A 26737-nucleotide genomic window follows, 5' to 3' on the forward strand; every position below is an offset into this window, starting at 1 on the left:
ACAGGTAGGAGAGTAGCACGACGAGTACAAGTCAGGACGACAATAGTAATAACAAAAAGACTAGGAGAATTCCAGGGATGGTATGGTATGGTATGGTAGAACAATAATTATAACAGAAAATTTGTCGATGTGACGGTTATCAGTAACCCCAAGTAAGGGCACGCAGAGGTTGATGAGCCCAAGAGGCAAAATAAGGGGAGTAGGGGGCGGATAAAAGTTGACAGGGAAAAAGCGCGACCGCAGGGGGTGGGTATCATGACCAAAAATCCTCCAAAGTCCTTTTCCGCATCTGTGGTTGACCGCGATGAAATAAGACGTGACAGGTCGCTCGCTAGTACGTCCAACTACTCCAACTTGCTCCAACAGCAATATCCTCCTCCTCTTCTCTCCTGTCCTCCATGACAGCTCCTCTTCTCTACAGCCAAAGCAACCACCGCCCCACCCCCACAATCCCCTTGCCTATCCCTAGCACAATCCTCGCCAACATCACCACGAACCAGACGTACCACATAAACCCGACAAGCACCCACTCGACAGCCAGCCAACCGGCCCGGCGCACCCACCTGAAGCGTCTGCGTCTGCGCCGGAGCATCTTGTCCATGGTATCCGTGACCGTCTTAACCTTCAGCCTCTGGCTGTCGACTAGGTCGCGGTTAACCTCGTCAGCTTCGTCCGCCGCCCGGTGCGTCATCTCCATGAGATCGCCGGCCACGCGATCGTGAAGCTCTTCGATGCGGCGCTGGATCACAGGTGCGGTCTCGATTGCGAACCGAGCAGTGCTCTTTTCCGACAAGCGGATGGAGTTCTCGATGCTCGAGACTATGACGCCTGCTGTAGCAGGGAATAGCTCGAGTTCTGGAGCTAGGATATCCATGGCTTTCTGATCGGGGACGAAGCGTGCGACGTCAGACCAGGCGAGCCCGGCTACGAGGCCCTTGCTATTGTTATCAAGTGCGAATAAGGGGTGGGGCTCGTGAGCGCGGCGGGATATTTCCATCGCCTTAATACCTGAGCACAGGATCAGAGCACGCAGCCTGGCCACTTCGCGGCGAGAGATCTGGCCGCCCTGGGGCGCCGGGCTACGGTTCGAGATCGACCAATGACGGGCCGGCTGTGACAACGTTCGAGATCCCATCCGTGGCCGAGGCTGCGGGGCGGCAAGGACCACGGCGGTTTCCTTGGACAAGCCATTCAAATTCTTGCCCTGGGTAGCCGAGAGTGGTTCCAGGTCCGAGATGTCGGAGGAATCGCGTAGGAGACGAGACTTCGTAGGCACGAGATCCGTTGAGGGAGGTGATGCCTTGCGGATATCGATGCGAGGCGGTTTCAACCGGTCGAAACGAGGCGATCTACTAGGTCGCGACGTGGGGCTCATCACAGAAAGGGGGTCGACCTCCTCAGATGATGGTTTATGTATTAGCAACGTCTGCTTGAACGGAGGCATAACATCGAGGTAATTCTTTTGACGATTGCTATCACGTGGGCGCCGCGAGTTGCTTCGAGACACGTTGGCCGAGCCTTTGGCCCTACCTCTTTTAGGCTCTTCCTCCGACTCGGAGCTTGATGATGATGACGAGGTATCTTCGGTATCCGAGTCCTTCTTCCACAGAAGGTCGGTGACTTTGGAGACACTACCGCGTATCATGCCGTCCAACTTAGCGCCGGATTTGAAGATGCCCCGCAGACCAACCTGATCATCACCTTTCATTTTGCTGATGCTGCTCACACTCTTGTGCGACCTATGGCTCTCGTTGGTAGACCTTTGAACCATCTTCCGTGTAAGGCTTTTAGACCTACGCCGATCAGGCGACTGGAATCTCTCCGCAGTAAGTGCCGAGAGGTTAAGATGCTCAGGTGGCTCGATTGGACTATCTACCTTGTCATCTTTCTCGCGGACTACGTTCTTCGCGCCACGCTCCCGCTCCCGCTCCCGCTCTCGCTCCCGACTACGATCGCGGAACATGTTCTTGACTTTCGAAAAGGGTTTCCGGCCGGGAGAAGTGGGCCGGCTTTCAGGGGGAGAAAGATCCATACCAATTGTCGGAACCTGGGGATGGCGACCCCGCGATGGCCTTGCATCAGGGGATTGTGGCCGCGAGGAGTCCATGTCCACCGATAATCTGTAATCCTTACCGGGGACTTCCAGGCTAGGGCGTCCCGATCCGAGAGCTGACCCAAGAGGAGACCCTTGCTGTACTTTTCCATGGGTAACCTTATCTGGACCATCAAGAACCTCTACTCGCGAACCCCCGCGACTTATTTCTTCTGGTGTTTGAGAACCCTTGTCCGGTGTCGCCATCCGCGATGGAAGTTGTTTAAGGAGCGCCCGGTTAGTCTCCTCTATGTTCTCCTTCTCATTCTGCTCCTCCTTCGCCATCATCTCCTTCATCTGCTTATCAAGCAAATCCGTGCCATCAGCACTAATAGTGCCGGTACGATTTCGTTTCCTACGATCGCTTTCGCTGTCCGACGTATCTGATAATGAGCCTTTCCTAAATCTCAGGAAATCGTGATGGCTGTGAGAGAGTCCATTTTGTTTATGGTGGCCTCTCAAATCTTGTAGCTTTTGACGAGCACGCTCTCGTGCACTTACAAGTGGCATGTCAGAATCTGGTCGAATTGGACTTATGATGTCTGCTTCAGAGGCAGTAGTGACATCCCCTGTATCCCCTTCTCTTGTCGAGATAGAAAGCGCGGATGCGACAGGCTCATTTACCTGGTGAGGCGGTGATTGTGCCTCTGGCTTTCGAGGGAAAATCTTCGAATAGTGGCGGTCCTCGATGAGGTACTTATTGTCGTTCTGCTCTATCCAGTAGGCGTCCGCAAGCATATCTGCAGGGTCAATGGTCCAATCTATTCTTACTCGTTTAGGCTTTGCCATTGAGACAGGCCTCGGTATATTACACGGGGGCTCTTGCTCAGCCTCATGTGCAGCTTGGAATGGGGGCAGCAGGTGAGGTCCAAATGATAAGCCCGACGCGGCTGTAGATGTCGCAGTTTGATCGATCCAACCTGCTACTCTCGAGATATCTGCGAAACCCTGTGTCGCACCATCAATGTTTTTCCTTTCTCGAGCTCGAACTTTTCGGTTTCGAATGTATTGAAGAGGATTGTAGGCCCGACCCAATTCGACAAGAGGCGTGCCGGTGAGAGGATTCAAAGGTGGCTTTGAGGATGTGGGGGATGTTGAGACATTGGAAGATGAAGGCCTTGAACGCGTATCTTGTTTAAGAGGCGGGACGAACTGTAATAATCTTCTGTATTGGGCCATCAATTCGAGATACTCCTTCGCTTTCTGGGCCCTGTTAAGGGTGGAAGACGAAAAGTGATATGTATAGCTCGGCTCGTTCTCAAATGAGGGTTGTAGTGGGCTAGGTATTCTCGACGACGATGCAGCTCTCGGCATGAGGCCCTTGTCGGGTCTGGGCGAAATGGTCCGAGAAGTCCTCCTCTGTTGCTGTAGGTGCTGCTTAAGGCCACTGCCAGCCATGGAATCAGGGATATGAGAAAGACGCGGAGGAATGGGACTCGACATGTTTCTCCTTTCCGCCATGTGTCGCGAGTCGCTCAATTTAAGAGCCATGTTCACAATATTAGTGGAATCGACATCAAGAGGTGTGCCCGGCCGAGAAGTCGGCGTCGGTATCCTCGAAACTCGCCGACCACCCTGGCTATATCGTATGTCCTCGTCGGGTGCCGGACTCGCTATTCGACTCGGCGGGCCTTCGCTTGACCCCCTCATCCCCTGCTCGTCTATCCCCAAGCCCGTGCGGAAGTTTGACCCATTTGACCTGTCTGATAAATTTGTAGATAAACCCGTAGGCGTCTTTCCTCTGCGATTATCCACCGGTAGCCGTGATTGTCTTCGGCTACCGTCCCGGTTTGGCGAAATCCCCTTAGAAGGTTCATCATGCGCAGAATGAGCGAGGAGGAAACCTCCATTAGACCGAGGTTTATGTGATCGACGTCGTTTTTGGACCTCACGATTGAGGTCCCTATCCCTTTCTCTATCCATATCCCTGATTCTCCGATCCGGCGCATACGAGTTAGAGCCCAAGTCGTTAATGGCACCTTTGTGAGGAGAATGAGCCAAGGTAATCGAGCCAGTAGAAGGATCGTTTAAACTTGTAGTGGTACTGGATTCACCGGTTTCGTAACTGCCATAGCTATGCGAGGACCTTGCCGTTGACAGTCGGTGTTGGTATTGTTGGGTTATGCTCGGATTCGCGGATAGATCGTCATTAGTGTCTTTCATCGCGCCCATCGCGTAGGCCGTATTGGTATTTCTTCTCGCATACCAGGTGGTATTTTAAATAGTATAACCGTTACGATACTATCTGTTTTGCGGTGTTCTGTCGACAGGTCTGGACATTGTCGGTGATTCCAGCCAAGTCGAAGACAAGGGGTTTCGAACGATTGAGGGATTGCTATGCGAATGACGACATTAACACGGTGACAAGCGTGTAGGACGTTAAAATGCCCTTAGTCAATAGTATTCAAAGGTATTTTGGGCTAGTTGATACCTTCGATATCTCCCACGTAATTTCGAACAGGTTTAAGTTTGGTCAGGGGCTTTTTCGTATAATAAATAAGGTACGGAGTTTGAAGGTATTTCCAGATGGGGCGGTCGCGGATCGCGGGTCGACCAAGCTACTGCCAAGTTCCAAGGTTGCTAGGATGTTCCCGATTTCTAGTAATAACGAACTCTATTTAAATGGGGCCGACAGTTGAACCATGATGCATGTGAAGAACTTACGTTGCATCGTTAAGTGCATTGCACATATTGTACCGGCATTAGTGATTGACTAATATCATTATAGCGGAGCTTTTGCAGAAAGGCGGAAATGAGCTCCAGCAGCTCTGCTACATACACAGTAGTAACGCAGACCCATCATGAGTCCAAGCTCCATGCTGTAAAATACCATGAATCCACCTTCATTACGATACGACAGTAACACTGGAGTGTCATGGCCACTTACATCAGTCATGCAGGTCAGCTTAGTCCCTCAGGTTTGTATTCCGGTTACATCTCAACTACGTGGCGGCAATCACCAGACATCCTAAGTTTATTCAGTATTGTTAGGGTCGCATACATATTCTAGTCACCAAAGAGATATCACTTTCAACACGATGCGCAATCAGGGGGAAAACAGTACTCAATAAAATGTCTGCATAGTAAGTCCCAAACGCCAGAAAATGCAATCGACTCCCCTTTCTCCAATCCAACCAACGAATGGGACACAAAGTACACAAAGGACGTTTATTCTAGGATAGGTAGCCAGAATGCTACCAGAGACAATCCGCCCCTTTGAGTAGTTCAGCCAACCTTCTATGTTCATCTATTCCAATCCAACATCCAGTCCGGATCCGAAACGACGACGTAGGTGGTCTGGCTTCAAATTATCGCGCGAAGGCTCTCGAGTTAAATATGTATAATGGCGTTGGGATGTGTGATATACGAAGTGAACACGAAGGAGATTACGTGTCTGGGTTCGTGGATGTGTATGTAGCATGCCGATCTAACGGCGTCGTCGTCATCTCTGAAAGAGATACTGCCAATTCGACCGGGCGGGAGATATGGAGCCCTGGTTTACAGCGGCCTTAGTTTAGCTTACACTCCACCATACCTTACTCGCCAGGCTGCCAACCAAGGGCCCTCGGATGAGCTCTCTCAACAAGCAGATTGGGAACAGCGGCGATCTCGAACCATGAGCGGGCATTTGGCTGCAAGAGGTTTCGTTTGGAATTGTTGTTGTTGCCACCACTCGATCCTTTTGTGACCACGACGTATACTACAACAACAATGACGATAATGGCGATAATGGCAACTAGATTAAAATGTCAGTACGCTTCGTAGGAGTCAAAGCTGGGCAGGTCAAACATACCAACAATACCCAAGCAGATCCACTTCTTTCTCCTTGTGGACCTGGCAGTGGTGATAGCGACACCGACCTCCTGGTTTCCCTTGTCGATGTTCTCAACAATTTCCTCGCCCTTCTGTTCAATGTTGGTCACGGCAGCTTCTTGTTGGATGATGAGGGTATCCATGTCCTGGAAGAGTTGCGCAAGTTCGATCATCTGTTGCTCAATCTTCTTTAGCTGAGCGTGTCGGTCTTGGACTGCGCTCAGGACGGCTTGGGCTTGGCCACGACGGTTGCTCTGCATCAATGCTTGTTGGAAAACTTGTTGACCGCCAGTTTGGTCCTCGACAGCGGCGCGAACTTCAGCCTCGTCAGCATCGGGTCGCACGATACGATACTGCCGCGCCATCTGTTCTTGCGTCTTCTTGCGGAAAGCTGACTCAACACCTTGGTAGGCTCGAATAGCATCCTTCAACCTGCCATCGACGCGGCGAACTTGTTGACCAAACTTCTGCTGGCTCTCAGGGTTGCTCTTGAGTTGTCGTACTCGCTCGGTCAGTTGTCTGTAATGAGCCATAGTCTCGGAGCTGAGCGCGTCAAGTTGGCGGTTGGTATTGCTCGTAGCAGAGGCATCGGCATCGTCAAGGGCTCTTTGTTGGAGAGACTTCAGCTGGTCGAGGTTTCGGTCAATCATATCGATCCCGCGGTTGATTTCTGAGACCTCGTTCAAGACAGAGTTCGCGTTTCCGGTCGCAAAGGAGCCGGGGTTCTGGGTAAGCGAGGCCATCTCGACGTTGTTCGCTATGATCTGTTAGCAATTACGTAGGCAAGCGTATGTCACGTAAGAACATACAGCCATAGTCGTCCCTACCCATTGCTGGTCCGTAGTTTGGTCGCGACGGCATTCCTCCACCATATCCACCATTTCCAGCATCTCCCCGCTGGTCGAAGGGGTTTTGTTGTCCGCCGTACCTATATCAATGCTCGTGTCAGTCGCCAGAACCGTATCACAGTTGCAATTGGAGTTGTGTCGAAAAAGGGGGTAACTAACCCGTACTGCGCCATGATGTTAGTGTTTTGTCTGTATGTTGATAGTAGTGAAATTTTGAAGAATTGATGTTTGAAAAAGAAGATTGTAGTTCTAAGAAAGGAACGAAATGCAAGATTGGGGCTCTGGTCTGGATGGTCGAGTGTTGAAACACTCAAGGGGTGAATTTCTTACACTCATGGCGCCTCCCTGGTGGTTTCTGTACTAGGGAGGTTAAAGGGCTATTCCGAAAGGATGGTTAGTCGGTGTCGGTAACCCTTTTTCTTCGTGCTGATCCCAAGATATCAATGTTCGTGTATGTTTCGAAGGAAGAAAAAAACACAAAGAAGTAGTATTAAAGTTTGTATTAAATGGAGTTATGAAATCAATATCACAAAGTTTACAATGACCTCTACTGGATACGTAGGAAAGAATGAAAGAAGGAGAAGGGCTCTTTTAGTTTGTTTTCGAAAAGTGCTAATCTGACAGCTGAACCTTGAAGGCTAAAAAAGGTCTGGGGACTGGGATGTTGACTGGGATGTGCTGCGTATGGGACTGGTTCGACAGGTGGAGTACTTTCAGTGGCTCTGTAACCCCTTTCGGCAATATACGTACATGCCCTGGTACGTGTAACAACGGTTCATCGTATCGTAGGGCGGTGTCTCGACCAATCATTGGCAAGTTTGTTTCTGCAGACACAGCCATGACGACCCAATCTCTAACGGGAGTATTCGATGCGAGAGTCCCCCAAGTTGACATGCATAATTCTATCCTTTGAATCTCTACTCCGTGCATGCTACTAGTAGTATGTCACATAGATGCCTAGCATGCGGAATAGAATGCGAAATCCGGGCTCTTTCATACACTATGTTACCTTTTGATAGGAATTTTCTTAAATTTTCTATGACTGAATCCACCTACGTCTCCATTCTCCGGCTACTGTGCCTGCAAGTAAGATTGAATGGCAGGGCAATATTCTTAGCTTAGCCTAACTAACAGATAGCATGCTGTTGAGAAGCCCCTACGACCCCTAGAACCCCTGGCAAGGTGGCATGGTGGCAGTGATCAACAACCAAAATTACCTCTTCCCTGTTTTAATCCATCTTTAAACCATCGATTCAAATACCACTTCAACTTAATACCTGCTGTCTATCCCTTTTACCAAGGCGGCACAGCTGCACAGGTTTCTAGAATATGCGTGTTAAAGGGATATGGATATTGTCTCGCAACATCGGCCGTCTTACATAACTCGGATAGTGCAGTAGCGGTAAGACTCTGGAACGTGTTGCTCTAGTGTATCGTCATCCTCTAGGTAGTAACTTACCGGGGGTTTCGAGCGACACAGATCTAAAAATGGCCCAGCTGAGGTTACACTGGCAGCACTAGCCAACCCAGCCAGCGCCAGCGAAGCACAGCCGCTATTTTAAATGTGCATTTCTTTTTGCAACCACGCTCTCGTTGAGAATATGGGGTACAGCGCAAGCTAGCCGTATCCAAAACTTCGGCAGGAGAATTTCGGAAAATATCAAATGTCTTAGGATCGGATCACACGATTCGATGGGAATTCTTCGTTGCCTGTCCAAGTAACACAAATGACACTGGAGATCACGGCCAAAGTGTCAGATCGACCTATACCATTGACATATTCGGTGCCATTCAACAGCATATGTTTTGATCCTGTCGCTGATCAATACTAAGTGCTACCTCTTCTCCGCACAATCCAGGTCGTGTATTTTCCGATTCGTCCCATCAAATCGGAATCGACTCTCAAGCGGCTCTTCCGTCTTGCCCGGACCGATCAGGTTCTATTCAACAATCAGCTCACGCAAAACCGCCTGCATAGTGGGTTACATCGATACCCTAAAACAGACGCATCGGTGTTGGCAGTGCAAGCCTCAGGCTTTAGGCACCGACATATAGTTATATACAAACCACAATTATAGGAAGCCGCCACAAGCCACGCCGTCGAGTAGTTCTTATCCTCGAATCTAGCTATGATCAACAAGTAGTATTCGAGCGGTCGAACCGAGTCTCGTATGTGGTTCGCATTCCAGGAATTCTGATTCGTCAATATTTACGGATATTATCTTCGCTGTTACACAATTCGTCATATATCACGTATTCAAGCCTAGCGAGTACGGTAGGTATGCTGTAGGTCTTTTTCGAGTACTAAGTATACATACAAAGCAGATCAAAGAGACCACATGCTGCTAATATGAGGCTATAGGCAACACTATTTCGATGTTATACAAGCAATACGAGTGAAAACGCTCCTAAACCGGGACCCTTGATGAGGTGTACTATACCCCTCTAGGCTTCTCTTTTTACAATGATTGCATCGGATGAGACGGCAAATCGAGTGAGCCTCATGTATACCTAGGTAGGTAGGTAAGGAAGAAAAATGGCGTGAATTGAATGTCCTCATGAATTCACATGGACATTCGCATGTCTGTCTAGCAAATGGAGCGTGAGCTCATCTATCACTAATTCTCCTTCAGCCACCTATTCATCCTCTATCCCTTCCTTCAGACGATCGCATAGGCAGACGCATAACTCACGCTTGAGTCGGTGACGTCTTCAACGAGACTACTCCGATCATACTGCACGAACTTGAAGCGATACTTGCCGGTTTCCGGCTTCTCCTTCGCCAGCTCCTCTAAGGCAGCCATGGTAACGCCGATAGGGTGTCGTCCACAGACCGTATTCTTAGTATGTCTGAGGTTGTCCACAAACTTGCTGTGGTCACCCGACTCAACAGCATCCATGGCCAAGTGATCGACCTGCTTGATACTCTCGTGTATAGGCGGGTTCGTCGGCTTAGGCACTCTCCGGCTGAGAGATTGTATCTCGTCGACCTTGCCCTCCGGCGCATAAGCCGTATAGCTAAACCGCGAGCCCCAATGGCAGAAGTCGGAACTCACGACCCACGCATTGTCCGGGTCCTTCAGGTACGGCGCCAGCAGCTTACCAAACTCTTTCTCTTCCGCTCCGTTGTTGTCCCCGATGAGGATAGGCACGATGGTGGGATACTGTGCCTCGGACTCGAAGGTCTGCGACATGCGCTTGTAGATATATGGAAGGTGCATCTCCAGCGAGTGCTCGTCGACGTCTCCTCTGCTCGGTATGTCTTGGAACTTGCCCGTGTCGCGCAGCTTCTGGACGACCTCTTCGTCGACGGTCAGCTCGCCGAATGGCGTATCGTACTTTGCGAACTTGGTCAGGGCACATCCGCGGAGGTAGTACGTGTGTGAGGGACCAAGGACGAAGACCCGCTTGGCTTTGCTTAGGTCGAGAGACTTATACGCCCAGGCCGCACACGGCCCCGAGTATGAATAGCCTGCGTGCCTTTTGAGCGTTGCCAGAGTTAGGCTTTTCGTAGTGACAACGGAAGGTAGGTAGGAAAGAGAACCTACGGCGCGATCACGACCTTGGCACCGGGGATCGGGAGCCCGTTCCCGTCGATGGAGTCCGGCACGCGACTCAGGAACTCGTCGAGCTGGCCGGACAAGCTATCGGGATCCCCATCGTACCAGCTGTCAGCATGGCTAGCCTCTCGAGTTCCTTTCAGCTTCATTGTTAACGTTAGAGTAGCCCCGTGGAATATCTAGCGTTATGTATTTGAAGAAGAGTCGAAGAGAAGGGTGAGGGCGATGTGGCAGCTACACTTAACTGAGCCGAGGGAAGGTAAGAACATTACACATTAAGCCCAAGAGTCTCGACATCGGATAGGTCCGGGTACCTGTTGATCAACACCAGGTAGCACCTACCCCGCTGCCCCGCGTGAATGCCTTATCGGAGATGGAGTGTACAAGCTGGGAAAGTGCTACTTGCACTGTGGGAGGTATTAAAATCTCCGCAGGAGATTTTAGAGCTTAGAAAAACTTAAACAATACAACATTCTATCCTCCTTAATTCTTTTCTGGTGCCTCCCACACCAGAATCTACGCATGGGAATATCGTTACAGCATTCTAATCAATCGTCACTCGTTTAAAAGCAACATCAATATCTACTCTCGTTGTTGGTTCAAAAGTCAAAAGAACCCTGTCTCGCCGCTGTGGCCTCTGTCGTCTCGGGAGCACCGTTCTCCCCGCCATCAAAAAATCATCAATATACGTCGTCCGTTCGGTCTGCCGCGCTACCGCTGCCGCTGTTCCTCTCATTGCCGTTTCGGCCCGTCGATGTCTGCTTTCCCACTAGTATTATCCTTGCGTTCGTTCCCCTCCCGGCTGTGGTTTTGTCCCGGGGATTTGGGTGAACAGTGGAGGGACCCGACCTATTTCGGTGGCCCGCGGGTGTCTAGCCTGTCCGGCGTGTGGGAGCTGTGTTCTGTGGGTTCGTTAGGGTTGTGTGAGGATTAGTTTGTTTCGGGTTGTGTGGTTGTTTCCTCGAGAATGGGATTTATATTGAAGGAAGAGTCGCCCGGGGCGGGCTCTTGTGTGTCCGTACTAGATAAGATGTACAAGCTGGGAAAGTGCTACTTGTACTGTGGGAGGTATTTAAAATCTCCGCAGGAGATTTTAGAGCTTAGAAAACCAACAACAATACAACATTCTATCCTCCTTAATCCTTTTCTATCGGAAAGCTTAGGTGGGCCTGTGTAAACGCCTAGGAAAGTGTGGCACGTGGGGCTAGTAAGGTGTGGCTAGGATGTAGTTAGGTATAATTGCTACACGTCAACTCTTTACAAATATCGCGTAGGGGATGTAGGGAGGGCTACCCTAGTTCGTCGTCATTTCGTCATGTCACTGGTTGCAATTCTTTTGATATAAAACACTCCGTGTGGAAAACATAAACATTTTTATTAACTCTTTCTAAAGATAAAATCCAAGAGGAAATCCGAATCCAATAGGTCTAGGCTCAATTAGGTCTGCGTTAGGGTGAAGAGGGCACTTAGACGGTAGTGCTTCACCTTGAGACTCGTGGAAGAACTTAGAAAGATCATGTCTATGCGTCTGACCAAGTTCTAGGCATATCCTCTTTTCTATTGTTGAATATAGTTGCGGCTTGCACGAATCGCACCAGTAACCTGGGTATATAGCCGACTTGTTATCGGCGGCGTTGTGCAAGATCCGGCGGCATAGTTTGTTGGAGCAGTAGTTCATGCTCTCCACGTTCGGCCAGTACGTCCTAAACTGCAAAATACCGCCTTCCTTGAGCATTGCTTTATTGCTCCTCAACCGTAGCAAGTGGCATAGATGGTTGCAATTGTGCGCTATCGATTAAATCGAGTTAGCAAATGGCCCTTTTGGGCTAGAATAATGATGGGATGATATCGTATCATAGGGGTCATTATAGAATTTGGAAACGACATACTAGCCATGAAGAACTTGAAACCTTCCTCATTCAAGTTCGTACCACACAGCTTGAATCTGTTTCTGTCCTTCGTTTGAATAGCAGGATCAGTTAGTAAGTTGCCTACACCTTGCAAGTCGTTGACCAAAAGTTGACCCTGTGAGCGCTCGAAAGTAAAGTGCGAGAACGCCTGTGCCGCCTGGTTGGATGGGTCGAAATTATTATCATTGACATAGCCTTGGTTGCCGTTATATTTGACGTAAGTTCCATTGATGTAGGGCTCAAGCGAGATGTACTCTTGTCGGACGCCCGTGGACGACTTGCTTGTCAATGCCGCTGTTATGATGAAGTCAATGGAGTATTCGCGATACAGGCCACCTAACAAGGCATTAAACTCGATCGCAAATGCTTTGCACATAGCCTGGCACTGCATATGCTCCGCCAAATTGGCAATCTGCGCGCCCTGCTTCTTGAAAGACTTCACTACAAAACGGCCGGTGGAGGAAGGTATGCGCGCATAAGCTGCTGTGCGCATCGCACCTTGACTAAATGGCTTCGATCGCGCTTCGATGACTAGTTGGATGGGACTGAGTCCCATTTGGTCGTCTTGTGTCATCATATCATAAAACGTAGCGGCGCTGTGCATAACCAAGTCCGGACATAGGCCCTCGACTACTAGTCTCTTATCGAACCAGCCATGGTTGTCCCATTGTGGCGAAAGGTTCTCCACGGGAACCATCATGGGAATTTCCTCCTCACCAACGACAGTAAGACGAGCTGGCGGTTTCGTACGTTTGCCAGTAGTCACATTTCCGTAACTCGATAAACGACCTACTGTCCGAGATACTGAGCTGCTGATGGATTTGCCTACTAAATGTTTGAGCGAGTGGAACGTCGTGCCAAGCTCTAGCTCCTCGAATTGCAACACCGCAGCAACACTGTTCTTCACATACGCCCTACTCCCAAAAGCTTTACCGGCTTGGAAGTCCCCGTAATAGCGGTTGGACTGGTGGAGTTGGACTTCCGCGTGGGCCGTCTTGTATACTGTCGAGAAGGCTGAGGCCATTCGATCCGTATCTCTACTGATACGTAGTAGCGCGTAGTTGATATTCAGACGGACTAGCTGGTTGAGGAGTGGCTCATAGGTGAGCCGATGCGGCTCACTCCCAGGCTCGATATAACAATCTCTACCGCTACCCGTCATATCGTGCAGATTACGACCATGTGGAGGCGCATCGGCGATATGGACGATACAACGCGCCTCCTGGGACCAACTGGCGTTGGTTGCCTGTCGAATGCCGCCGAGGACATCTTCAGCTGAGTCGCCACCGCCCCCAGTCGCAGCGACAAGAGTATCTAAGAACTGCTTCACTCTAACCGTATCTGGAGTGAAATCGAGGAATTGAATATTGGGGATATCTGCATGGTCTTTGTATCCTACCACTGCAACACGGAGTAGGGCTTCTTCGAGGAAAGCTTTTTGAGCTTCGGCAACTATATCCCGGACTTGCTTCCTGGCAGCGTCTATATATGGTTTCATAGACCCGGTCGTGTCTATAAGAAACAGTAATTCCACCGAACAGGCAATTCTGTACAACCCGGCCGTGGAACGGGGCGGCGCCATTCTTTTGGCATGAGCAATATCTTGTTGGAATTCCTGTAATAGAGTCATACTCTCTGGTAACGGTGATCTAGCAGGTGCCACATTTGCGGGTGACAATACATCCCGTCGTGGTATCTCTGAACGAGATGAAGTAGGTGGCAAGTAGGGCCAAAGGGGATGCATGTTGAAGACAGCGAAGTAATCACGAGCTACAAAAAACAGAAAGAATGGTGTAAAAAAGGTGCGTCCTGTGTTATTCAATTAAATAGAGAGTGCAAACCATTAGGTGCACATTAAATCAACCATCAGACCCCGTTACTGACGGAAGCCCAGAGTCGACTTATATACAGAGAGAGGATATAGATTAGCACGACGCCGGTTAGAGAACCTTGAACAGGTACTTTGTTCTCCGATCATATTTTAATTCAAAAATTATCCGAGGCAAGCCTATGCTTCACGACTGCCACATCGAATTCAAGTATGGATCGCTCCTGCTAAAGTAGAGGAACTTAAAATCAATGAATAGAAGAGGTCTTTCCGTGAATATGATGTGGCTAAGGGCTGAGCCCAACTTACTCTTCTTGCTATTCGGATCACACAGGCATTCTAATCTCATGCACCGTAAGCTATTTTGAATGAACTATAACTTCATCCACGATGAAGCGCCGGATTTGGGGGAAATCGAGGAGTTCTGGTAAAGGAGCATACGAAATCATATTTACCTTACTTATCATCTAGGACTTCATGCGACGACAAGAAAATAGAGGGTTCGGCCTGGTTCAAATCGCGCCTGTATCGCCCATCGATATCGAGTCGTAATGTTCCCCTACCAGTCTACTTCAGGCGACGACGCTTCTCGGCGACTTGGTCAGTTGCTCCTCGTTTGCACGGCCTTCAAGAACCAATTAGAAGCAGGGGATACAACGGAACTTATATTCCGCGCCTGAGCCATCATCGAAAAGTCCCGGATAAGGGGCCAATACCCCATTGGTGTTGGCTTGAAGATCCGATGCGATATTGAACGTCCCGGTGGCCCGGGATCCGATGTGGGCCTGTCTAGCGGACACTGACCCGAAACGCCGGAGGTCTATTCGGTCAACAAACCTCACGCTTACCTAGGGAGGTCTTGTCGAGACGAGACAGTTGGAAGAATGGTTTGAAGTGTTAAAGTATCATTCGGTGATTGAATTAATCCAGAGCCATGCTTATAATATCTGGTGTTAGAATTTTCAAGGAGAAGAAGGAAAGAGAGGAAACGAGCGAAGGTAAGAATATCCATATCAGCACCTACTTCGCCGTAGACGCATGACTAGGTACCTAAGTGTGTTTATCAAACCATTCGATATTATATCTTCAATCTGATAGTATGTTTTTACCTGTTTTCTTTACTGGATTTCGCAATCTGTCTATCTACTACGTTTGCTGACAGGAGAAGGCTACATACAAACTAGATTCCGGCGGGGTATATAAAGTGAGCTCTGCTCCATCGGCACACGGGAGATCATTCACTACCACCTCTTAAAGAGCTGCATCTTGATGATGTACATTGTTCATCATGTCAACTTCAACAAAATACTTTCCAAAGAAAATATCTAATGATGCCATCAACGAGCTATTAGTGAACATCGGCTTACCAAAGGCAACGAATATCATAGTCCCCAAGGTGGATGCCAACTACCATGCTATCTACATGATAACATTACCACCTAGCAAAAAGGCTGCCGATAGAGTTTATTCTAATGGGCTGGTCCTCCGTGTTGCTGTAGATTGCTGGCCTAGAATCAAGACCGAAAACGAGTCTGGTGTCATGAAGTGGATCTCGCAGCATACCGAGATCCCAATCCCAAAGTTAATATCATACGAATCCTCAGATCAAAATCCGTTAGGTTACGAATACACACTATTACCCCGTATCCCAGGAAAGCCCCTATATGACATTTTGCAACAGTTAGACGACAAGCAAATGGATGAAATTTTAGACCAACTGGCGGATTTTCTCGTCGAACTACACTCTCACAGATGGAATAAGATTGGCGGCATAAACATTGACGGGGAGGGTAATTTTCACGTATCACGGGTAATGGACGAAAATTTCTGGACTGCTCACCAAACCTCATCATGGCCCGCCGGCGAGACAATACACACCCTGAACATCGGCGGTCCTTTTAGAACCTATGTGGACTATATAACAGCCCAGATCAAGCTGTATATTCGTCTCATTCGACTGCACGACAGACTCGAGTATTATCGCCCCCAGGCGGATTCACTCAAGCTCTTCCTAGGCGCTCTGAATAGGCATGCCGAAGAACTCAACAAGACCCGGTTCATCCTCGCCCACAAGGACTTGCACTTCGGCAACATCATGTACGACCAAGCGTCGGGTAAGATCACCGCGATCCTGGACTGGGAGTTCTCCGGCGTGGTGCCGGCGCCGAAGTGGAACCCGCGCAAGGCGTTTCTCTGGAACTGCGACCGCACCGAGAAGAGCAAGGCGGAGAAGGAGCGGCTTGTGCAGAGGTTCGCGCAGCGCTGCGAGGAAAGGGGCGTGAAACCGCTTCCCGACGAGGTGGAATACACGTCGCCGCGCCAGAAGGCGATGCAGGAGATCGCGGACCATGTGAGGGCGATTATCGAGGTCAGTGTAGCCGAACAGTATTCGGAAACGACGCACTTGAAGCTGCAGATCGACGAGCAGGTAGAGGAGTGGGGAAATACGGTCACCAAGGCACTGGCAGTTTTTGGTATCTAAGGACCTTTATCCTTGGTTCATTAGGTACCTAGGCATGTGCCTTATGGCGATAGTCAAACATCTGGTAGCAGATATCAAATGAAAATTCATACTTGACTTGGCCCCCTTCTGTTCCTTGCCTCCGTAGCCCTTGGGCTTGTACATAACCTACCGTTCGATTCGCTTCCCTAACTTGATTCCCTCAACTAACCCACTGAACATTACGTGATCTACAAGTGAGTTTAGATAGACTGGATTCGCAAAATTCCCCCTTTCGACACAAACCCTCACCGTTTACATCGAAAATCATCAGAACCTTTTGTAAAAGGACCCTCTAAGTCCTACTTGATATCAGGTTGGGCCGCTGTGAGATTCTGAGCCCAGATCCTGGCACCAAAAGATTGCCAATAGGATTTTGGCGGATAGTTCAGCTATCACCAAAAGTACATATGCAGAAGACCCCAAACCCGATCTTTCTTAGGATTCTTACAAGCTTCTATGAAACAACCGAGGGACGATCTCCCTTCGTTATAAATAGAACTGGGACCTGGATCTCAGATAATATCCATGTGTGCATATCGCATCAATGAAACCCCGATCTCATTCTTTTACATAACGGAAGGATTACACTGCAGAACCCGTATACCGCTTACTTCTAGCCTCGAGATAGAGTATGCCGAGGTCGAAGGAAAAGATGGATTTACGACTGAGTTAGTAAAGAGATTCTCATGTTGAGGGGGAGCTCGAGATTCATTCAGGGGCACTGCCAGACTGCTAGCCTCAAGGATAACATGTATCCTTCTGTATCAATACAATAGGTCAGCATTCTTTAATGCCTTACCTTCAACCGCATCGTCAATATGTAGAATAATTTAAATTTTTTGCTGTCGTAACCTATCTTGCCAAAATTGTAAGTTGTCTTCCTGGGTTGTATGCGCATATGCCCTATTGGTAGAATTCATGGGAAGGCATCTACTCATTGCTATGCTCCGAGGCCCTACCATAATGATTAAATGGAATGTTGATGAAGTAGTAAATCATAAAATTGGAATAATTATATCTTGTTCATATAATATATAATGGGACCGCCATTGGCTCCCCTTGAACTCTCAATGTATGTTATATTCCCTCAGCAATATAACATATGGAGAACTTCATGGTTCCGATACGTTCACCCTAGTCTAGAGTTTAGGGGCAGAAGAACAGCTGGTACTATATGAATTCTTTTTGAACCTCTCATATCAGGTTCACATCTATCCAGCAAGAGTTGTTCTTGTTATACAACATAAAGCCTCGCATTAGGAACTAGTAACAACCAGCATCCGAATGCTGTACCCGAAAGACATATATATCCCCACGTGTTCGCCCAAACTCCTTGCTTACCCTTCAATGCCAATACTTCTTTAAAGCTTCCCAACCAACAATGACCTCTTTTCACAAGTCCCCTTACCAGGCCACTCATCTTTTTCACATTACAATCAACAAACCTTCAAACTCTGAATCCCAGCCCACCCAAGCCCCCCAACCCAGACCTTCTTCCCAGCACAAATCAAACACCTCCGCTGCTCGCCCAAATTCGTGATCGAGCAATGCGAGCAAACATGCTTGCCGCAGGACCCACACCCCGTGCTACTCTCCGCCCCGAAACCGTCGACGTCCATCGCCTCGTCCCCGCTTCCTCCTCCCTCGCGCAGCGTCTGCCCGCAGTCCTCGCAGTTGGCGGGCCCTTCGCTGTACGCGGCGTGGTCGATGAGAGCTAGCGTGGTGGTGCCGGGTACGCTGGCCGGAGCCGCGCTGCTGGTAGGGAGTTTCCAGAAGTTGTGGAGCGAGGCCTGTGCTTGGACCTGGGCTTGGGGACGAGGCGGCTGCGCGGCGAGGGCGTTGTGGGTTAGTTGGAAGTGCTGCTGCTGGGTCTGGTGCGCGATGTGTTGTTTCTGCGCCGTGTACAGCATGTTCAGGGTTCGTTCTGCGAGAGGATGGTGTGAGAAGAGGTTCGACGGATGGTGGGAGCGGTGACATGAGGCTCGCCATTCGTAGAACTTACGGTGGATCTCCTCGTCCGAGGGCCGGCTGTCGCGGAACCGCTTTAGGGTTCGGCTGTGCAGATGTGCGGGCGTCGAGCTCCGCGACGAAGAAGACATGCGGATGGGCGAGGTGTCGATGTCCATTGCTGAGAATTGGTCTAGGCGAGTGGGCGAGCTGAAGGCGCTGGAGGAGCTGAAGGAGAGCTCGGATTCGGAACGCTTGCGCTTGAGGACCATTTTGTCTGATTTGGAGTTGGTGAACTTAGATTGTGGGTGAATATTATCGGAGTATGGGATGATTAGGTACGTTGAGACGAAAAGCAATTAGCTACTAAGAGACGAATTGTAAGAATGGTGTTTGTGATGAGGTGAGATGGAAGTGAGAAGGCTTTCGAAGGTTGAATTGACGAATGGAGAATGCGGGTTGAGGATTAAATGAGCGTGTACTTTGTATCCATGGCACTTTATCTATTGGTACCAATTGGTAATTGACAATCGCGAGTGGCTGGGAATCGCGACCTGTCGCGCTGTGGAACGCTTTCTCGTAGCGCGAACCCCGCTAAATTTATAGCGCGTTTAGTTCGCGTTAATTGCTTGCCAAGCCTTCAATGTTTGTCTAAACTCCAATTTTATCGTTTATCAAGCCAGAATGGGCTATGCGAATATTACATAAGCGTTTCAGGATAGCTGTTGAAACTGTCAACTCTAAACTTCACATTTAATCAAACATTTCATCAATATTTCATTTTGTATCTTCCAGTGTTAGATGTCCTTGCGTAAAGGACCGTCAGTTGTCATAATCAGCTCAAGTTCTGGTTGGCATAGGTTTTAAAAACACTTGCGTGGGGTAAGCAAACACTCGACAAGGCACATTTAGAAGCATCACTTCAAAATACGTTCTAATCATTTCGGAGGCGTGAACCATTCAAGTGTCTATTATATACTATTCAACAATCAAGGTTGTCCTCATTTTCTTGTCGCACCACCTCCTTGACATCAATTCTATGGGCTCACGTAAAAGCATCCTTGCACCAGGAATCCCTCATACAATGCCAATTTGTGTGTGGTATATAGTATAACTCATCAAGTTAAGACAGCCAGGCGTATATCCCAAACACCTCTAGAATTATCCTTCTAGAATCTAAATGACAGAAGACCATCCCTTTCCCAGGTTGGGTCTCAGGTACAGTTAAACCGCTTATTTACAAAAGAATAGCTCCAACGAGAACACCGAAGGCGGCGGCTCCCGTGCCCATCATAGAGCCGGAGACGTGGACGGCAGCGTTGCCGGTAGGGGTAGCAGTAGAGCTTGACGACGAGGAGTCAGATGAGGCCGCGGTAGCGACAGACGCAGCGGAAGAAGCGGCAGAGTGAGCGCTGGCCACCGCGGAAGAGGCGATGGAGGCAGCAGTGCCGGTGGCGGTAGCAGCAACGCTCTCAGCGCTGCTAACGGCGGCGCTAGCGGAAGCCAGGGCATCCGAGACGGCACTGGTGCCCTTGCTTTCGACACTGCTGACAACCGATGAGGCGAGGCTTCCGGCAGAGCTGGCAACTGACGAGGCAAAGCTCTCAGCGTTGCTGGCGATAGAGGTACCGGCAGCGGCGGCGCTGCTAGCGACGGATTGGCCGAAACTTTGCGCGTCGCTGGCAATGGACTGGCCGACCGATTGACCGGCGCTGGCGATGGAGGTGGCCAGGCTTTCGGCCGAGTTAGCTACCGACTGCCAGTCCTGGCGCTGCTCAAGTCCGTTGGCGGCGCCCCATTGGGCAGCGAGGCTGGTTGCCGCGGCGACAGCAGAGCTGGCTACGGCAAGAGCAGAGCTCTGAGCTGCCGCTGCGTTCGGGTCGTTTTCGTACGCCTGGGCGACTGAGCTGGCGTACGCCTCCGCGGAACTGGCGATGGCGAGAGCCTCCGAAACAGCCTCCTGCCAGTTTTGACGTTCCCTTAGCATAGGGGCCGGCGTGATCATCGGGTCCCGGACGACATGTGCGGCGGCCAGGGAGGCGGAGAGAAGGGTTGCGGTGGTGAAACGCATGTTGACTGGTTTTGATGGAGTTGGTTGGTAGTATTGACGCCTTGAGAATTTGCAAATAGTCCCGTGTGCAGAAGGGAGAATTTATTGGGTCAACTCTAGGGAGAATATTTCTTTTCTTTATACATCTGGAGGAGTGAAAGGAGGACTCCCAATCTCACATAAGCCACACCCGGGGGCGACCAATCAAGGGGTTAAATGAGGGATACAGCCCCCCCGGATTTTAATTAGCCGTGCCCTTGCAAAAGCCATTTCGGCGGGCAGGTTTTTGCCAGGCTTGGTACGTAAAAGCTTTGCTCCCGCTGCTCCCACTCCATTGGATACGTGTTGGGCTACAAGGCGCATCATCATTAAGGGACGATCATTGCCCCAGGGTTGGACTGCCTTAGTGCCAAACGTCAAATGACGGCTGTCTTCCGTTTCTTTGCGGAGCCGTTCGATACTTGCTTATTGTCTTACACTGTCAAATCCCATTCCCCCCAATATTTTCCCCTGCTGTTTTGCCGAAAGACCTTTCACTTTTCTAGACTTTTTCGTTTTTCGTCATGAATCATGTTTTTGGTGTTAGTGGATCGCCGGAGGTCGACGGCGGCGTTGATCGATACCCTACGCGGTAGTCTCGGATGGGCTTACTCACATCGATACATACAAAGTGAGCACGTCCTACTATTAAACGGACAATAGAGCAATCTCTGTTTCTGAGAAAAAGACTGGATAAGGAAAAATGTTCTAGACAGCTCAGCCATGTCAAGTCTCGTAACAGGTAATTGTTTTCACAACTGCGAGAACTATGACGAATTACAACCGGCTAGGAACATGTCTGGCTTTTGCCAGTCTCGGACTATGACGGTGCAGTGTTCTAGCTCTACTAATAGTACCTATCAGGTAGGTAGCTTTTACTGGGCTTTAAGGGGGCAGAGGGGCAGCTACGCTGCTAGGGCTCCGTTCAGCGGGTTTCAGCGCGCGACATGGAGCCGCATAGAGGATATTGCTTTGAATACATTAATCTACCGGTATTAGACTAAACACGGCAGCATGGGCTAACAGGGCTTGTTAGCATGGTCAGCACTGCCCCCTCACAAAAGTGCTTAGTTCCTTAGCTGCATTTTTCCCCCTGCGCCATGGGTAAAGGGAGCAATGTCAATCGAATCGAAACGACGAGAATTATTCTGTAAACAAAGGCAGCAAATGTTAGGTTTCCCCGTACCTGCCTTAATGAGGGCGCTGTAACTGCTAAGTAAGCCGAAGGAGCCGGTTCCCTTATGCGAGTCGTGTGTCTTATGGCGTCGCAGTCTTGGCGATCTCCCGAGTGCGAGCTTCTAGGCTATTTTCGGGTTGGCGTTGGTGGGAAGTTGGGTGGTAAAAGCGTGGTAGCGCGGTAAAGTGTCGAGGTAAGGCGGGTTCAAGAAGGGCGAACACGTCACGGAGACAAGCAAGCACTGAGGCTTGGACAGGGACTAAATTGTACACGATTCCCTATTCGGGGGCTATTCTCACAAACTGCTTTGTTGCTTAAGGGTCATGCCTCTTAATTATTTTCGCCATCGTTCGTTGGCTCCTGCGCAGGCTCTAGGCTCAGCTGGTGCAACTGGTTTTATCCCTATTGAGAGTTGTTTCGCGGTAATCAGGCCACGAGAACGGGGTCAGGACGCCCTTAATTCGATCACGTCTATGCGAAGGCACGGTTCCGGATCGCAACCAATGTCAAGTGTCAAAGTGCAGCTATGTAGGGAAAACGTGGGAATTCACGCCACGGTGCTGATGTAGCGCACGGCGTGGCCTGGAGGATTACTTGCAGATTGAATCATCGCTGGGCTGTATTGTGCAATTCCTTGTGCTAGGTATTCTAGCCTAGAAGTCTTCAGCAGCGTCGATCGCCCGCTTTTTTCAACGGTGTCGATATCTGATTCCCTGAGCTTACTGTGTAGCTGGCTACGATCGCCCTAAACCGCTACTTTTTCTTTTTTTAGATATTGCCCTTTCATTCGTCCGTATTATATCGTCTACCTTGAGGGCCAAACATTTGATCTGATCGCATACATACCTAGGTAGGTAGTTCAACATTTGCAAAACCCGAGACTCGACTTAGACTATCTCGTAACGGACTATGGCAGCAGAGACGATGTGCAATAGCCCCTCTGGTTCATGGCAAATATTGCCACTATAACCTGCAATATAAACGCCAATATGTATGTATGAACTACATCCAAGATACAAGTTTCATTTTGCTTTTCGATATCTCGAAAAGACACCTTGCCGACAATAGCTTAGCGAAGATCGAGTTTAGATCCAGTTCGTTTCCAAGAGTTGGGGATCTATGGGAACTAGGCCACGCTTACGGGATACTGCGGTGTAACGCTACCACGGTGTAGGTATCCGTGTGGCTAGAGCAAGCATGGGGGTGATGGTGAAGAATATTACAAAGTGCTGACATATTATTTCGCCTCATGTTGCCTCAAGTCGCCTCAAGCAATATGCTAATTTGCATTTTAGGGACGCACATGGAGTAGCCTCTCGCTTCTATCTCCATTGTCCTCGTATTCACTGTTACACTTCTACATCCGATTCTGTTTGGTCAAGCCATCGGGGCTATCACGGACAGCCTCACGCCGCAATTTACTAGCATCGTCCTTGGCGATGCGGAGAGTAGTAGGCACGTGCGTGAGAAAGAAAAGCCCCGATGTTATCGATCGTGTTGTGCAGATACTTCGGAAGCATTCTAGGCGTCTGCATCGCCGTCGCCGCCAGCCCGGTTTCCCATCCGAACGTGCGTTACGTATCTTTGACGGCGCGAGATGGCGTGCAGGACGCCGGTCATACGAACGGCTGGATACCTGTTGCTCTACCTACTTACTTAGAATAGAGGTGGCTGCCTACACCTACGTAGGTGGTCACAGGATGGAAAGTAGCACACGATAACTCTCCGAACTTATGACACTAACCTATGTACTACGCGGGAGCTATCGTTGTATTCTCCGAGATGGCGCCCGCTAAGTCGTACGGCCGGTAGGAAAGTGTCTGTCGGCTTTGGTATGTCGATATGGTTAGCGGCGGCGTTCGCGGCGTCTGCAGCCGTAGTAGCAGCGCATATACTACCGTATGTAGATCGACCCAAGGACCCGATCCGGTCTGTGTAGCCGTTATTCGGGAATCTTCGATGGGATCGTTATCAGCAGCCTCAACAGCAGAGCTGAGAACCGCGGAGGCGTTCGGTCAGATTATTCAGCTGTCAGTTCAAGCTTGCTGTATCTTGGCTTTGTTATGAGGCACTAGTTGAGAACTCCGGGCGAGATCTGTCTCGGGACGAGTACCACAAGTTGTAGGTTACTATGGTTACTTCGTGAGGAATTAGTACCGTACCTAGCTAGGTAGGTATCGACGGTAACAATCTATAAGGAAACCGTTAGAAGTAACCAATAGATAAGGACACTAGTAAGAGTTCAGGGCACTCAACTGATTATCTAACTAGATCTATGCGCTACTCGAGTGAAACGACCCTGTATTCGAGGTTGTACGTATCAGGTCTTAACGCGTAGGAAACAACCCGTGTGTGACTTACCGTCCATGGATACAACCGAGTGTGTCGTTGATTCTGAGATGTAGCGATTATCGCCTGTAATTATATTCTCTAGTTGATTGTGGCCCTCCGATTCGAATGGATAGAGAGAGATTGAGGCGAGAGAATCTGTGAAAAGGGGAAATTCGTGAAAGACACGGATACATTGCAAACAATCGTAAACTGTACGGATCGCAAACATATGTATATACAGTCAATTTCATGTAATTCATCTTGTAAACATTAAGGTATTAAGCTAAAATACACCGTTCTCACCAATTATAACTCCACAAACGAACTCACGTAGAAGCCTTCGCTTCGTGCAGTCGCACTTGTACACCAGTGCCGGACCGATTCTCGATGGCGTGGTGTAAGCGGATCCGGCCGTCACCTTCTTCCATGTTTTCAATGCGGTCGTACTTCTGGCAGAAGCGCGAGACGACGTATCCTACCTCCTGACGACCAAATTGCTCTGCAAAATGTATTAGCAAACATTCATCACCATCTAGCTCGCAGGGAGAAGGTAAGCGAAAAGGGGGTAGAAGATAAAGGGAATACTCACGACCCAGACACTTCCTCGCTCCCGCCCCAAACGGAATGTACTCCCAACCAGGACGATGCGTCTCCCACCTCTCAGGGCGGAACTCCTCCACATCAGCACCCCATATATCAGCGCGGTGCTGCATCGCATACAGCGGGACCAGCACCTGCGTACCCTCAGGCACGAAAACGGGGGCCTTGCCGTCGGCCCCGCCGCCGGCCGGCAGCACGGTGTCGCGCAGCGCGATGCGCTCGTTCAGCGGGATCACGGTGGCGAAGCGCAAAGTCTCGCTGATGATCCACTGGAGATACGAGACCTGTGCCAGCTGCCGGAAGTCCGGCGCCGCCGTCTCGCCGAACCGGTCGACGATCTCGGCGCGCAGGCGCGCGTACACGCGCGGGTGCCGCGCCAGGAAGTACAGCACCCAGCCCAGCAGGCAGCCCGTGGTGTCGCGGCCGGCGATCAGCACGTGCAGCGTCTCGTTGCGGAGCTCGCGCGGGTCTTGGGTGTCTTTCGCGAGCTCGTTGAGGAGGCTGAACCGCGCGCCCTTCTCCGGGTCTTGTTTTGCGTGGTACGGGTTCGCGAGACGGTCGGCCACGAGGCCGTCGGCGAAGGCGTGGATCGCGGCGCAGTGCTGCGTGAATTCGGCGCTGTTCATCAGCCAGTAGAATTTGGCTAGCGCGCCGCGCTTGTCGATCCAGACTTTCGCCGCGTTGAAGTGGCTCGCTAGACTCTTCTTCTCCGAGTCCTGACTCTGTTCGTCTTGGAGAAGAGAGTTGGCGGACTGGCCGAAGATAAACTCCGTCGACGTGTCGAGCGTGAACTTGAAGAACAGTGGCGCAAGATCGACCTTGCCCGTCCAACCCGTCGCCGCGTCTGCGGGAAGCCGGCGCCACAGGTGCGCCAGGTGCTGCTCCTCGAGCTGCGGGTCGCTGATCATCTCGCGCGCGAACTGCGGGCGCAGCAGCGCGCGGCTGTGCTTCCAGGTGTCGCCGCGGCTCGTGAAGATGCCCTTCCCGAGGAGCGGCATCCACGACAGCTGCCTGTGATGGCTGATGTCGAAGTCCGCGCTCGTGAACAGCGCCCGCGCGTTCTCCGGGTCCCGCGTCACGATGATCTCGTAGTCGATGATGGGCACCTTGATGGTGTGGCAGGACGGCGAAACACTGTCCATCTTCTCCGCGACGTACTGCGGTCCCCGATCCTCCTTGGTGGCCCTCATGGACTCCCGGAGAACGGAGTTTCCGATGAGGTTGGTGCTGCGCAGCACGGGCGGCGATAGACACCCCAAAGCGGCCGCTTTGGCATCGTTGTGGCGCTTCTTGAGCTTGGACTTGACGATTCTGTATGTGATGAAGAGGAGCAGGAGAATTACGGCGCTGCTCACGTATCTGGCCATCTTGGGACGTGATAGTGATTGTCACTTCGGCCTGATGCGGCGATGACTAGCGGCTGGGGACGGTGAAGTAAAATTAACGGTGGATATTCTACCTAGACAGCAAAGAGGGGAAAAAGGAAAGTGAGTCTTTCTGAAACCCTGCGTATACTCCTTAGTCATCCTACTACCGCTACGCAAGGGATTGTGTCTATATGGGATGGTGCACTCTGTTTTCTTGTCACCGTCGATTCTTTAAGGCTGTCTAGCGATCCTCCCATACTCAATATTGGCATGAAGCTAGACAGCTAACATGAATATTAGCCTCCGGCTCTGGCTACTCTAGTAGGTAAGCACTAGATTCCTGCCTAGTAAATAGGCAGGAATCAAGCGCTGGGGAGTCGGCCACCAGTGCCGTATCATCGATTAGTTATCTTCCGATACCTCGTAAATTAGCATATTTGTCTAAGGGACAGACCGGCGGCATGGAGGGGCCGAGACACGTCAAAGGGGGCTAGAAATTTAGGAAGCGATCTTGAGCTGCTTTATTATGCACATTCGTATGGTACATACAGCAATGTATGTATGTATGTGTATGTAGGTATATTGTATCTTGGCATGCATGCGTGCATATTGACAATCGCAGAATGGACCAAGTTTCGGCGCCCTAGAAACTGACATCGGCGGATGATAGGA

General features: G+C 50.2%; 8 protein-coding genes across 8 annotated transcripts; 1 reads left to right on the top strand and 7 right to left on the bottom strand.

Annotated features, from left to right (window-relative positions):
- Nucleotides 1–64: 64 nt before the first annotated feature.
- F4807DRAFT_317804 (uncharacterized protein) lies at nt 65–4370 on the bottom strand. Its single transcript, XM_047995129.1, has one exon. The coding sequence runs from the start codon at nt 4262–4264 to the stop codon at nt 416–418; it is 3849 nt and encodes a 1282-aa protein (XP_047849323.1). The 5' UTR covers nt 4265–4370; the 3' UTR covers nt 65–415.
- A 1258-nt stretch (nt 4371–5628) lies between these two features.
- On the bottom strand, nt 5629–6926 carry F4807DRAFT_454399 (t-SNARE; the record flags this gene model as incomplete). Its single annotated transcript, XM_048000571.1, has 4 exons — nt 5629–5828; nt 5886–6662; nt 6715–6833; nt 6913–6926. 4 exons carry the CDS (start codon nt 6924–6926, stop codon nt 5629–5631), a joined length of 1110 nt encoding a protein of 369 aa, XP_047849324.1.
- Nucleotides 6927–8823: 1897 nt separating this feature from the next.
- F4807DRAFT_445750 (UPF0103-domain-containing protein) lies at nt 8824–10770 on the bottom strand. Its single transcript, XM_047999758.1, has 2 exons — nt 10302–10770; nt 8824–10233 (listed from the first exon to the last, which is right to left on the bottom strand). Exons 1-2 carry the CDS (start codon nt 10460–10462, stop codon nt 9414–9416), a joined length of 981 nt encoding a protein of 326 aa, XP_047849325.1. The 5' UTR covers nt 10463–10770; the 3' UTR covers nt 8824–9413.
- Nucleotides 10771–11581: 811 nt separating this feature from the next.
- On the bottom strand, nt 11582–14523 carry F4807DRAFT_317950 (kinase-like domain-containing protein). Its single transcript, XM_047995131.1, has 4 exons — nt 14507–14523; nt 14361–14390; nt 12203–14292; nt 11582–12101 (listed from the first exon to the last, which is right to left on the bottom strand). Exons 3-4 carry the CDS (start codon nt 13965–13967, stop codon nt 11701–11703), a joined length of 2166 nt encoding a protein of 721 aa, XP_047849326.1. The 5' UTR covers nt 13968–14292; nt 14361–14390; nt 14507–14523; the 3' UTR covers nt 11582–11700.
- A 714-nt stretch (nt 14524–15237) lies between these two features.
- On the top strand, nt 15238–16547 carry F4807DRAFT_317921 (phosphotransferase enzyme family-domain-containing protein). Its single transcript, XM_047995130.1, has one exon. It carries the CDS (start codon nt 15340–15342, stop codon nt 16531–16533), a length of 1194 nt encoding a protein of 397 aa, XP_047849327.1. The 5' UTR covers nt 15238–15339; the 3' UTR covers nt 16534–16547.
- A 1025-nt stretch (nt 16548–17572) lies between these two features.
- On the bottom strand, nt 17573–19046 carry F4807DRAFT_445759 (uncharacterized protein). The gene is made up of 2 exons (XM_047999759.1): nt 18557–19046; nt 17573–18478 (listed from the first exon to the last, which is right to left on the bottom strand). Exons 1-2 carry the CDS (start codon nt 18771–18773, stop codon nt 17991–17993), a joined length of 705 nt encoding a protein of 234 aa, XP_047849328.1. The 5' UTR covers nt 18774–19046; the 3' UTR covers nt 17573–17990.
- Nucleotides 19047–19532: 486 nt separating this feature from the next.
- Nucleotides 19533–20664, bottom strand: F4807DRAFT_317976 (uncharacterized protein). The gene has a single exon (XM_047995132.1). It carries the CDS (start codon nt 20570–20572, stop codon nt 19739–19741), a length of 834 nt encoding a protein of 277 aa, XP_047849329.1. The 5' UTR covers nt 20573–20664; the 3' UTR covers nt 19533–19738.
- Nucleotides 20665–24261: 3597 nt separating this feature from the next.
- Nucleotides 24262–26568, bottom strand: F4807DRAFT_445767 (putative N-alkane-inducible cytochrome P450). The gene is made up of 2 exons (XM_047999760.1): nt 24688–26568; nt 24262–24597 (listed from the first exon to the last, which is right to left on the bottom strand). The coding sequence occupies exons 1-2, from the start codon at nt 26063–26065 to the stop codon at nt 24425–24427; spliced, it is 1551 nt and encodes a 516-aa protein (XP_047849330.1). The 5' UTR covers nt 26066–26568; the 3' UTR covers nt 24262–24424.
- Nucleotides 26569–26737: the final 169 nt, after the last annotated feature.

This window comes from Annulohypoxylon truncatum, assembly GCF_022578515.1.
Source record: "Annulohypoxylon truncatum strain CBS 140777 unplaced genomic scaffold F4807scaffold_51, whole genome shotgun sequence".
Classification (NCBI taxonomy): Eukaryota; Fungi; Ascomycota; class Sordariomycetes; order Xylariales; family Hypoxylaceae; genus Annulohypoxylon; species Annulohypoxylon truncatum.